The sequence below is a fragment of the Pholis gunnellus genome (assembly GCF_910591455.1).
Source record: "Pholis gunnellus genome assembly, chromosome: 4".
Classification (NCBI taxonomy): domain Eukaryota; kingdom Metazoa; phylum Chordata; class Actinopteri; order Perciformes; family Pholidae; genus Pholis; species Pholis gunnellus.
The window spans coordinates 2946709-2958896 of NC_136530.1; the positions used below are offsets into that span (position 1 = coordinate 2946709).

At 46.3% G+C, this 12188-nt stretch overlaps 2 protein-coding genes across 5 annotated transcripts in view; one reads left to right on the plus strand and one right to left on the minus strand.

Moving 5' to 3' along the window:
- Nucleotides 1-567: 567 nt before the first annotated feature.
- On the plus strand, nucleotides 568-6104 carry pcsk9 (proprotein convertase subtilisin/kexin type 9; the record flags this gene model as incomplete). Its single annotated transcript, XM_079157837.1, has 12 exons — nucleotides 568-744; nucleotides 944-1135; nucleotides 1578-1710; nucleotides 1814-1947; nucleotides 2048-2189; nucleotides 2448-2644; nucleotides 2730-2913; nucleotides 3024-3194; nucleotides 3275-3423; nucleotides 3511-3676; nucleotides 5253-5419; nucleotides 5913-6104. 12 exons carry the CDS (start codon nucleotides 568-570, stop codon nucleotides 6102-6104), a joined length of 2004 nt encoding a protein of 667 aa, XP_079013963.1.
- A 2768-nt stretch (nucleotides 6105-8872) lies between these two features.
- usp24 (ubiquitin specific peptidase 24) overlaps nucleotides 8873-12188 on the minus strand; it is a 38914-nt gene continuing 35598 nt past the window's right edge. For all 4 annotated transcript variants that reach the window (XM_079157697.1, XM_079157696.1, XM_079157695.1 and 1 more), the window contains 2 exons: nucleotides 11988-12098; nucleotides 8873-11387 (listed from right to left, as the gene is read on the minus strand). In XM_079157697.1, coding sequence (XP_079013823.1) covers nucleotides 11325-11387; nucleotides 11988-12098 — 174 coding nt within the window. In that variant the 3' untranslated portion in view covers nucleotides 8873-11324. The remainder of the gene's footprint in view (nucleotides 11388-11987; nucleotides 12099-12188) is intronic.

Below are 12188 nucleotides of genomic sequence, written 5' to 3' on the forward strand. Positions count from 1 at the left end.
TTGAGATTTAGGAGTTTTGGCATCTCAGCACAAACAGTTAAAAACAGAAGTGACTAAAGTAAAATACAATAAAAGTATCTTAGAAATAATAATAATAAAAAGACAAATATGAGCTCTGAGCCTCTCTCAACATGAGTTCATATAGCATGCACTACTCATAATACTTGGGTGCACTACGTTAACACTGCATCCACACTCACACTTGACCTGAGAGAACGGGCTTTGACATGAAAGAACTACGGGCTGCTTCAGAGGAGCGCGTGAAACATGACTCCTCCACACTAAGAGCTGTTCTTAACGGAGGACAATCATTCGATACAAAAGCGGTGGCGTGAGCCCCGGAGACGTCAGCAGTCCCCGCCTTAATTATAGGAATCAATTGTTCGATTTTTTTTCTTCTTTCATTTCCAAAATCAGAATAGATGGTTGGAGGCGTTATCTGACTGTCAGGGCGCGCGGGCAGTCGGAGACACCAAAACATCTGGAGAACTCTGTAAAGAAAAAAGAAAAACTCTCCTCAGTGGGTTTGTGTGATTCAGCCTCGCAGTTATCCTTTTTGTTTGAAGAATGCGTCGCACCTCAGCAGCCTGGGCTGGCTGGGCGCTCTGTTTGTGCGCATCTTTGGCCATGAGCGCGCAGGACTACCCGGAGGACGACGAGATGGTTCTGGATCTGATCCGCGAGGACGGGACTCGAGCTGAAACCGGAGCCGAGCCCGCTGCTGAGTTCCTCAAGTGCAAAAAGGTAAGGGGGGAGGGGAGGGGGGGGGGCGCATCTTCTCCACACTACCTGAGGTTGTGTACCCAGCAAGTTTGAAGTCTCCATCTTCTCATTATTATGCAGGAATTATGTTATATATACAATAACATACATTATAAACTAAGTTCTCCCGTACCTGCATCGGGACAGAGCACCTGTACTACTCTTATGTTCTCGGCCGCAGGCAGCGTGGCGCATGCCCGGTCAGTTCCTGGTCGTACTGCGTCAGGGGTCGCGAGACTCTCACGTGCAGAGGACCATCAGGAGGCTGAGAGCCAAAGCGGCCAGCAGAGGCTCCCCGCTGGAGGTCCTGCAGACCTACTCCGGAGCTCTGCACGGCTTCCTGGTGAAGATGAGCAGCGACGTCCTTCACCTGGTAACCGTTTCATCAGTGCTGCATGCTGCTGCAGTAGAGCCCAGCATGGTGGTGGTGGTGGTGTGTGTGTGTGTGGGGGGGCATCAGTATCAGCATCAGTGCATTTCTTTGTGTTTTGCCCGCCATTAAAATGCAAAGTTAGCTTTTTAAGTATTCAAAAATATTCACACCTTCAGAAGAATATCTTACCTACACGTGAGCAAGACAGACCTTGTGACACCTTTGTCTATTGTATGTTTTGAATCTCTTTATTTTGCATAACTTTATTATTTACCTTTCTTATCATAATGTAACTCAATGGAACCTCCATTAACTAACATTAACTAGCTCTTCTTTTGAATTTTAAGATGTAAGCGATGTAAGAATTTTGGCGTCCAAAGTATCGGTTTTCAAGACATTCCTATTTTCGACCCACAATGCAATGTGATTGTGTTCCTGGCAGGCGTTGAAGCTCCATCAGGTCCACTACATCGAGGAGGACTCGTCGATCTTTGCTCAGAGCGCCCCCTGGAACCTCCAGAGGCTCCTGCAGCCTCATGGTGGCACCTCAGAGAACGGGACATACAGGCCACCCAGTGAGTCCGCCTCTGTGTCTGTCTATTACACACACACACACACACACACACACACACACACTGAAGTAATCACATCTCAAACCTCACCCTCTGTCCTCTGCAGACGATGGAGGGATGGCGGAGGTGTATCTGATGGACGGCGGTGTTCAGGTTTCTCACAGAGAGATTGAAGGACGAGTGCTCATCACAGACTTCAACAACGTCCCCGAGGAGGATGGAGTGAGAGTTCACAGACAGGTGAACACACACAGAGGGGAATACATGTGTCATTGCAGCTCATTTAAAAAGAAAGAAAGAAGGTATCACTTGTGTGTCCAACCCTCTGTCTCCTCTCCAGGCCAGTCAGTGTGACAGCCACGGCACACACATGGCCGGGGTCGTGAGTGGGTCGGACTCGGGTGTCGCTCGAGGCGCCGGTGTAAACCTGGTCCGTGTGCTCAACTGTCAGGGGAAAGGGACCGTGTCAGGAGCTCTGGCGGGTAGGACTCACACGGATCTGTTGGAGGTCATGTGATGCGTCCAATACGTTTGAGAAGCACGGCTTCAGAGAGACCTGCTAGATCACTTTAAGCCCAACCAGTAGTCATTTAGCATGAAAAGCAGGTGTAGAAATGGAGCTGCTGTTGCATGCAACCATTATGTAGAAACACATTCGCAAAGGAGAAATGGAGGATGATCATTTCTGCAGCAGCAGGCTTTCCAATTACTCTTGAAACCAAATATGTTGTCTCGCTCAGGTCTGGAGTACATCCGCGCAACTTTGCAGTCCCGCCCGGTGGCCGCTGTGGTCGTTCTGCTTCCTTTCATTGGTGGATTCAGCCGTTCGTTAAACGCGGCCTGTCGCGACATGGTGGCTAGCGGAGTCGTGGTCGTCGCCGCTGCGGGGAACTACAGAGACGACGCCTGCCTCTACTCACCTGCTTCAGAGCCCGAGGTCACACAACACCTTTCCTCTCGAGCAGCCTGACAGATGCATTTCACGCACATCCCTTACCTTAACACCTCGTGTGTGTGTGCAGGTCATCACAGTCGGGGCCGTTAACTCGGCGGACCAGCTCATGTCACAGGGAGCGGGCGGCACCAACTTTGGCCGCTGCGTCGATCTGTTTGCCCCCGGCGATGACATCGTGAGCGCCAGCAGCGACTGCAGCACCTGTTTCACCTCCCGGAGTGGAACCTCTCAGGCTGCTGCTCACGCTGCAGGTATACACACACACACACACCTGGAATGAAACGCGAGTAACTTAAAGTCATCTGTGTTGCAGCTGCAGTATAAGTGCTTTATATATTTTTTTTGGTTTGTGCACCTGCAGGTGTAGCGGCGGTGTTCCTGTCGTCCAATCAGAACGCGTCCCCGGTGCAGGTCCTGCAGGTGATGCTGCGTTACTCCGTCAGCAACACGATCAACTTCCTGTCTCTGTCCGACACGAGTCGCCTCATCACCCCAAACCTGGTAGCCGCCATGCCTCCCGCCAACGGCACAAGTTAGTGACACAACGGACACTTAGATTATTTTTTTGGCATCAGCGAGTCGTTCACACCGTGTGCCTGTGTGGGTGTGCAGATGGGGAGCTGCTGTGTCGCTCGGTGTGGTCAGAGAGGTCAGGGGTCACGAGCACCGACGAGGCCGTCAGCCGCTGTCGTCGGGGGGAGGAGATGATGAGCTGCAGCGGCTACACTCCAGACGGTGACCACGTGGGAGAAACCATCACTGTGAGTTCAAACTGCTCTCTGATTATCACTAAAAACACTTTGATCTAAAGTGCGCTGTTCATTAAAACCCTCACGCGGTGTGTACAGGTGCACGGAGGGCAGATGGAGTGTGTTGCGCACAGCGCTCCGGGGGTCAAAGGCGCGTTCGCTGTGGCGCGTTGCTGTGTGACAGGCGGGCTGCAGTGCGGGGTCCACGCCAGTCCCGAACCCGGACGGGATGCCGAGTGCGTCGGCACGCAGCACCACCTCACCGGTACGTCTCAGCTACAATCTGCTGGAGTGGAGCGAGACATTATAAAGCTTTTGGGGAAATACACTTACTTGATTTCTTGCTGTGAGTTAGATGAGAAGATCAATATCCCTTTTTGTGTCTGTCCATTACATTTGGAGTAAAGCCAGCAGACGGTTAGAGACTGAAGGAAAATGACTGGTTGGAGGAACTTTATGTTGGACTTCCTCCTCAGGTTTATTAATACTTAAACGACACAGAGACGGATGCACGAATGCAGGCGAGTGATCATCTGTTTTATTTGCCCCTCGGCTCACATAGAATGGAGAATGGGGAATATAGAAATATTCTGCCATGTTAATTTTGCACACGTTACAGCGTCTTAAAGATTTTTTTAAATGTTCCATTTTAAATGACTTTAGCGGGTCATCCATACGCCAGTTTTACACTTTAATTAATCCGATTGTTGGACAGTCCTTTGGACAGAGCCAGGCTACCAGTCTTTATGCTAAGCTAACCGTCTCCTGCCTCATATTTAATGGAGATAGATGAAATTGGTTTCGATCTTCTCGTCTAATTCTCAGAAACAATAACAATGTGTTGAAAGTCCTACACTGTACATAAACCAGAATGCCCTTTAAACCCAGAACAAGCTTTTCATGCTGCATTTAGAACACCGTGGTCAATTATGCCAGTTACCATGGCAATCACCATGAGAGTTAAATGTGCTCCCCGCCAACATAAATACCAGCTACAGTACGTGTGCGGTATAAAGAGCAGGGCTGTCACACGCTGTTAGAAACACTTGACTGCGTCGTTGCTTTACATCGTCTTCCTCCTGCGTGGTGAACGGGTCAGCGAGGATCACTGAACCTCCTTCAGCCGAGCGGAGCGGCAGCAGAGCAGAGGACGGTTCTGATGCACAATAGAGATCTATGTGTGTTCCAGCCTCTGCATCAATAGGCACGAAATGATAATCTATTGGTTCCGTGTTCGTGGACACGAATCGTCCCATCTGTTTCGTGTCGTCGGTACCAAAACTACACCGGTGGAAAGTCGATGAGGATCCTTTCTTGGTGGTGGAGACACAACGTAAACGCATCCATGTGACTATAAGTGATGTAGTATAAACGACCACAAACAGTATTCCTGCACGATCTAATCTGAAGCGTTTCTTTAATTTACCGTCTTTTGTCTTTGCACCATTTCCTCCTCTGCTGAAGAAACTCTTAAAAGTCCTCCACACAGATTTCCACATTAGGATCTAACTTAAAGACAAACATACTTTGTGAATAACTTTAATCTTAAACACAATTCTTATTTTCAGGTGATTATACACAAAAAAATACTTTAAAATATTAAATTCCATTTCTGCCAATAGATCCCCCCAAAATGCTGCGCACTGTACCTTTAAATAAACACCATATTCTTACAGTATGCTTGTTTGTTTGCATGGATGTCTGTTCATCTCTTATGTAAAGCATTCTGAACAGCTGTTGTGTGATATGATGCTATGCAAACACATTTGAATTGAATTATTGGGCAACACTCTTAAAGCCTGTTTGAGCTCATTACAGCGTTTTCGCTCACGTGTCTCCAGGCTGCGCCTCTCGGTCCGCCGCCTCCATGTCGTCCGACTCGCGTCCTCACGGAGCTGGTCGGAGGCGCTGCGTGGTGGAGGACGGGGTGACGTCGCACGCCGTGTGCTGCCGCGCTCCATCTCTAGAGTGCAACCTGTTGGTCAACAGATCAGCTGACGACGATCAGGTCAATGTTTTATGACTCAAATGTTTGTGTTGGTGAAAAACTCTTGACACTTTGTGTTCAAGAAAAGAAAGAAATGCTGAGCGTACTTAAAATAATTGCTTCCGTTTGTCATTCAAGATAAACTTATTTCTCTTTGTGTCACTGGAGGGACTTTGTTTTCCTCCAGAATTCAGTTTTCTTTCTGCTATTAGCCCTGTGGGAGACATATTGTTGTCTTTGTGGTTGTTTTGTGCCTCTTAGTGGTTGTTTTGTGACTCTTTGTAGCTGTTTTGTGTCTTTGTAGCTGTTTTGTGTCTCTTTATAGCTGTTTTGTGTCTCTTTATAGCTGTTTTGTGTCTCTTTGTGGTCATTTTGAATCTGTTCCTGGTCGGTACGTGCCTGAGTGACATTTTGTCGGTGAAGTCCATGGTGACCACCTTCTCCGTATCGGCCTCAGTTACATATTCTAAACCGTTAGAAATGTCTTTGATCCCATCTTTACTTATTGTTGCAGGTGGAGGTGTCCTGTCCGTCTGGCTGGACTCTGACAGACTGCAGCGCCGTCTCTCAGGGCTCCGCCATCATGCAGCCAGATGCTAGCGGCAACAGTTGCCGTGTCCGCGGCGCCACGGGAGCCAATGGGGCCGCCGGCGTCGCCGTCTGCTGTCGCGTCCGACCAACACAGCCCGATACAACTCCCCACTGATTTAATGTCCAACGTCTTAAAAACAGCTTTGACTCGTCTCTTATGTAGATGTCTTCTCTAATGATGTCATCTTTAACTTTCACCGGTGACTCTAAGCACTTCTGTAATGCTGTTTGTGTGCGTTTCAGTTTTAGGGATTAGATGAAAATATGCTCCAGCACACAAATTGTAATATTAACGCCTCCGACTTGCTTATGTTGCCTCAGTTAGTTCCGTCTTTAAACTGTATACAGTTGGTCAAATGTAACCAAATATTTTTGCATCTCTTAAAAAACAATTTGAGCTTTGACAAACATTTAATTTGTGTTTAAAAAAAAAGAAAGAAGCCTTGTAGTATAAGACACGTTATAATCGTAACACAGCAGACATTAAAGGTGAAATGTGTACGATGTAGCGCTGCGCTCCACACCAACAGGGGGCAGTATTTCACCTCTACGACCGGATCCATACAATCTAAATTTAGTCATCAGTTAAATAAAAATAGTAGATATCTCTGCAACCTAACATCAACGCTGTTAACTCTTCACATTCTGTTGATGTTTTTTAAAAAAAGTACCAGGGCTGTTGTTGAACAGTCTTTTTATTGCTTATGGTGATTCCCAACTGAGGGAAATGACCAGGAAGTCTCAAAGTGGCAGCCGTGATAAGAACCGGTTTAATTCTCTAAATGTAAATCAAGTAATGTCCCACAATCCTTTGCTGCAGACACGAGATTTCACGAGATTAATCATCACGTAAATGTATTTGTTTAAACTTTGTAATCGTTTTTTTTTTTGTCAACACAGAACACAAATATTACAACTCCTCACATTGTGTGCAACGGGTCGAGTTGCACCTATAATTTATGAACCTTCTGTGTTTACCTTTCACAATAAAAGCCCTAGACGTATAATATATTTGCAGGAGAGTATCTTGCAGTTCCGAATCTTTCATTCAATTGTAAAGCAACAAGTTTGTCACTGTAATAATTTACTTATCAAAAAAATAAAAAATGTGCTCTTAGCAATGTGGTTGTCTTTTCCTGACATTTATGAATTCTCCTTCACATCTTTCCTCGACTTCATGACGTTCACCGTCGAGGAAAGGTTAGGATGAAATCTTTTTGGGACTATTTGACCCTGAAACGGAAGCAGCCAAATGGAATTCAGCCATCTTTCATTTCATTATTCACGCCGGTTATTTTTTCCTACCGTGACATTTCAGAATGTCTCCGTTAAAAAGGCCAATAAAAAGACAGGACGGTCAGCAATTCAGTCAAATCAGAGATGCAACTCACCACACACACACACACACACACACACACACACACACACACACACACACACTCTTAAGAAAGCGCTTCATGTTTGTGATTGTGAGTAAAGAATCAGGCGGCACCACCGCTGTGTGTAATCAGCCTGATCAGCTTCATTAACAAGCCAGCTTCCTTCTGCTCTCACCAAAAATAAAGTGAAATAACCGACTTTACACTTAGAGAAAACATTTGTCAAACTGTCTTGTAGAACACACGATGCAGTTTAAACAAAGCTCCCTCACACGGGACTCGAACCCAGATTCAAACACACAGACGTGAGCACGGAGCGCGAAGCTGATGAGCGGACTTGAAGCCTGATTGGCTCCGATGTCGTCACTGCTGCAGCGATCCGTCTCATCGGGTGGCTGATTGTTCTCGGCATCATGTAACACGAGGCCGAGGTCACAGTTAATAGATTATTCTCGCCCTATAAGACCTTTTTCAAAGCAGACGCTGCGACTCATTGCAGCAGGAAAAGCACCGGTGTTATAAATAACAACGCTCCGTTGAAGGAAGTATCTCGTGCATTAAAACGGCCGAGTATGTAGATTGTATTTACACAACAAATGCTTTAATATTTACTACTTTGGGAAGATTTCTGAGACGTGAGTTTACTGCATACGCTCCACTGCCCCACAATGCATTGCGTCCGGGGGCCTCGAGACTTCACGTCAGCCTCGAGAGATTTTGAGCAGAGCTAAAAGCTGCTAACATGTCACTTTGTTAAGTGTCAACATGACACTTTGTTAAGTGTCAACGTGTCACTTTGTTAAGTGTCAACGTGTCACTTTGTTAAGTGTCAACGTGTCACTTTGTTAAGTGTCAACGTGTCACTTTGTTAAGTGTCAACGTGTCACTTTGTTAAGTGTCAACGTGTCACTTTGTTAAGTGTCAACGTGTCACTTTGTTAAGTGTCAACGTGTCACTTTAAGTGTCAACGTGTCACTTTGTTAAGTGTCAACATGTTTTCAGGTGAGAGAGTAAATGTTTTACTTTCAAATGATGTGGTCAGTTTAAATAACGCCCGTTTGGACATTTGAATGAAGATGTGTGAGCAATGAGCCAACGAAGATTTACCTGGGATCTGGGAGCAGAAGATAAGGACTTAAACATGTTTAGCACGTCATTGAGCTAACTTCAGTGTGAACAGTTGAGTAAACTCACTTTATGGTTAGTTTAGTGGGCAGTAAGCAGTACATTCTGATGGGAGCATTCAGTACGTTGGTACGAGATTTCCAACGCAGCCCAAGAACCTAAAACTGAAGCAGCTAAATGGGATTCAGCCGTTACTCGTTTCAAACTTTAATGTGCTTTTCCTGTCAAAATGTCTGCAAGGAAAAAGGTCTATTCACACGATATCATGAAACAGAAGGTAAAAATCAAAATGAAACATCAACGTTTTATAAAAATGACAATGTGTAAACATACCTAAAAAAAACAAAACAAAAAAAAACAATATTTACAAAAGTTTGTGCATTCCAGTTTATTTTATATCAAATTTCCCCTTAATCAAACTCTGATGTACAAATTAAAACTCAAGTTTTAACATGCGTTACAGAATCCTGCGATGGCAAGACGTGAACTTTCCAAAATCGAATGACAGTAAAAACCCGTAAAGATGCCACGATATCCCGCCCCGCACCCCAGGATTAAAACCAAAGATTGTTCCGACGTTTCTTTTTTTTTTAAGTTTTCTTTTTCTTTAAGTAGTTGTGGGGGATGAAGCAGTGAGGGGGGGGGGGGGGACGTAGGAGAGACTGTTGGCTGAATGAGACTCGTGTTGCCATGAAAACACTTGGCTCAGACTGCAGCTCCATCAGGTGGTGGTGGTGGTGGGGGGGGGGGGCATGTTTGTGACAGTGAGTGACCAAATTACACAGCAAACATGGAAAAGATGGGGGGGGGGGGGGGTTGTTCCTCTGTCACACTGAAAAGACAAACTTCACCACTTAACTGCCACACATGCAAACGTGACATTCACATCTAGAGAGATAGAGGGGGGGGGGGGGACAGAAAAAAACCAAAAACCGCATTGCATGATGGGATCTCACGCTGTAAACATTGACCTGTTAAAGCTGAGAGATAAATCGGCTAATGACTCGTCTTCAGAACATCTCGAGTGGAAGTGTTGCTTCTCTGAAACCATCCAGCGTGAACTCGGTATCTACAAAGTGTCTCTGAAAAGAAGCAGCATTTTGTTTTTGTTTGTTTTAGACCGTCATTGAAACCCTCGTCCTGTCGCCTAAACCCCGTTTTTATTAGGGTAGAACTCACAACCCCCCCCCCCCCCCAAAACTCCCAACATACACACAGAATCAACAACCAACGGATACATTCCTACAATCCTTTGTCACGACACACAGAGGTCCAACCGGGGGATGAAGAAGCCCTGTTGTTCTACAGCGAGACGATTTTAAAACCACAGGAGACACCAAAGCGGAGCAGACGTCGACCCACCTCCTCTGGAGATGTGACGATACAGTGCGGGAGGTGGGACGGGGGTGTGTGTGGGGGGGGGGGGAGGGAGATCGGGAGGTTAAGGCACTTCAAGTCTCCCGACGATTGAGGGACGATGGAGCTACGTTTGGGGGTTCAGCTCCTCTGTGTGTGTGTGTGTGTTTCAAAGACATATGCAAAAGAAGGCGACGCAAAAAGAAAAACCTGATAAAGCAGAGGTAACAGTGAGGCGAGAACGAGCTGCTTCTTTGTGTTTGTGAGTGGATGAATGACACACGCTTGCATGATTTTTTTTTTATCTTTCCCCCACAAGTTCTTCTCTGTGTGTGTGTGTGTGTGTATGTATGTGTGTGTGTGTGTGTGTATGTGTGTAACCTTGGCACCTTAAAGTAAAACATGCTCCTGAGCTCCCCTTCAGTCGGCACTGACGGCCACACCGCGGCTGATCCGTGCACTTCCCAGATCAGCTTTTGCATAAGGCTTGAGTCCCCCCCCCCCCCCTCCCCAAAACAAAACAAAAAAAACATTCCTCTGCAAATATTCAATCCAGAGTCAAAGAAAACTAAAACACAGGCGATGAGAGAAACAAAAACAAAAGAAAAGCATAAAAAACCCAGCACAGGAGGAGCTTCCATGTGTCTGCTTAGTGGCACTGAAACATATTTAAGTTGTTAAAAGCAAAAAGCGGCGGCGAGGAGGCTCTAGAGGAACCGACCAGTGCTGCTGTACGTCACAATAGAACTGGGCCGGACTATAAAGTGCATACTTAACCCCACCCCTCCCAAGTGCTCCTCCGTGTGTGTGTGTGTGTGTGTGTGTGTGTGTGGAGGTGTTCCTGTACAAATGCACACGCGTGTGTTTGTGTGTCTGAGAGTTCCTCTAGAGCGGCTGACGTGACCTCTTGCAAAAAATCAAAAAAAATCAAAAAAATAATAATGTTGCATGGTTGTGGAGAAGAGCGCAGGAGACTTTAAAATATTATCTTACACTGGAAATTACACCTATGAAACAAATCTTTACAATATGAATATGTCTATGTAGATACATTGGCAAATATGAGCAGAAAATTGTTAAAACACAACCCAAACCCATCCTCCACCTCGCTGTCATTCTGAGTGAACGAATGAATAAAAGGATAAACTGAAGTCATCCGTGATTGAGGAAGGTGTTTTTCTTCTTTTTCTTTTTCTTTTTAATGTACTTCTGCCCGTTATGATAATGCATCTCCATCATCGCCCTCGGCGGCTCTGAAAGGAAGTAATTTACGATTTATTCATAGCTCCTCCGCTTGCCGCAGCGACCGAGAGAATTAAGTGTTCCGATTGGCTTGTTGTGGAGTCCTAAATGTCACCGGACCAATCGAGACTGCAGCTCTTCCAGTTGGCTGCCCGGAGCCGTGCCGTCGCCGCCGCCGCGGCCGCCGCCGCCGCCGCCTCCTCCTCCTCCTCCTCCCCCCTTCTCTGGAGGAGCTACGGGTCCACGTCTTCCAGGTCGCTCTTCGAATCGCCGAGCATCATGGGAGATTCTGACCCCTGAGAGAGACAGAGAATAACAACAGGGTCGGTACAGATTCGTTAAAAGTCGGAATTCAAGCACTTTCAAGGTACCTGAACCAAAAAATGTCAAGACCCTAGAAGTCTAGTATGAATGCGATTGCAAACAATAAAGCCTACAGGAGATGAAAATCAAGCATTACTCAAGAAGAATATTCAAATTCAAGCTTAATCCTGACCTTATAAATAAACCATTTTTCAAACTTTCTATAACCAAGACATGTTTTTGGGAGGAGAAGGAACAAATGGTGAAACATCCCCTGTGCTAATCGCTCACAGTGGGATTAAGACTTCCATACAAACACTCTGGAGTATTCATGCCAGAACCAGTGTGACAGCGTTGAGCTGTGTGGGCATCCCGTCACACTCAGCAGGAGTCCCAGAAGAACGGATCCGTTTAATAACAACCGTGGGAGGCAACACGCTGCCTTTACAGCTTCTGACAGAAGCTTGGTAAGATGTTCCATTTTAGTTTCCATTCTTCATTTTTTTTTTTTTTTTTTTTGGCTGCGTGAACCGAGCGCTGAGCCGCTTGTAATGCAATGAGTCATGCTAAGAAAGGCACCGGCGCTTGCTAACCTGTCGGAGGCTGCGGTCGGCGTTTTCGTTGGCCGGGCTGCCGTCGGAGCCGTTGCTGCTGCCGGACTGCTCCTTCTCGTTTAACAGCGCCGTGGCGTAGGCCAAGGTATCCTGCAGGGTTTGACACACAAGACAAGGAAACAAGGAGTGAGCCAAGCCGAGAGCAGAGAACATCAAGTAGAAATGTTTGTGTAGTCGTGG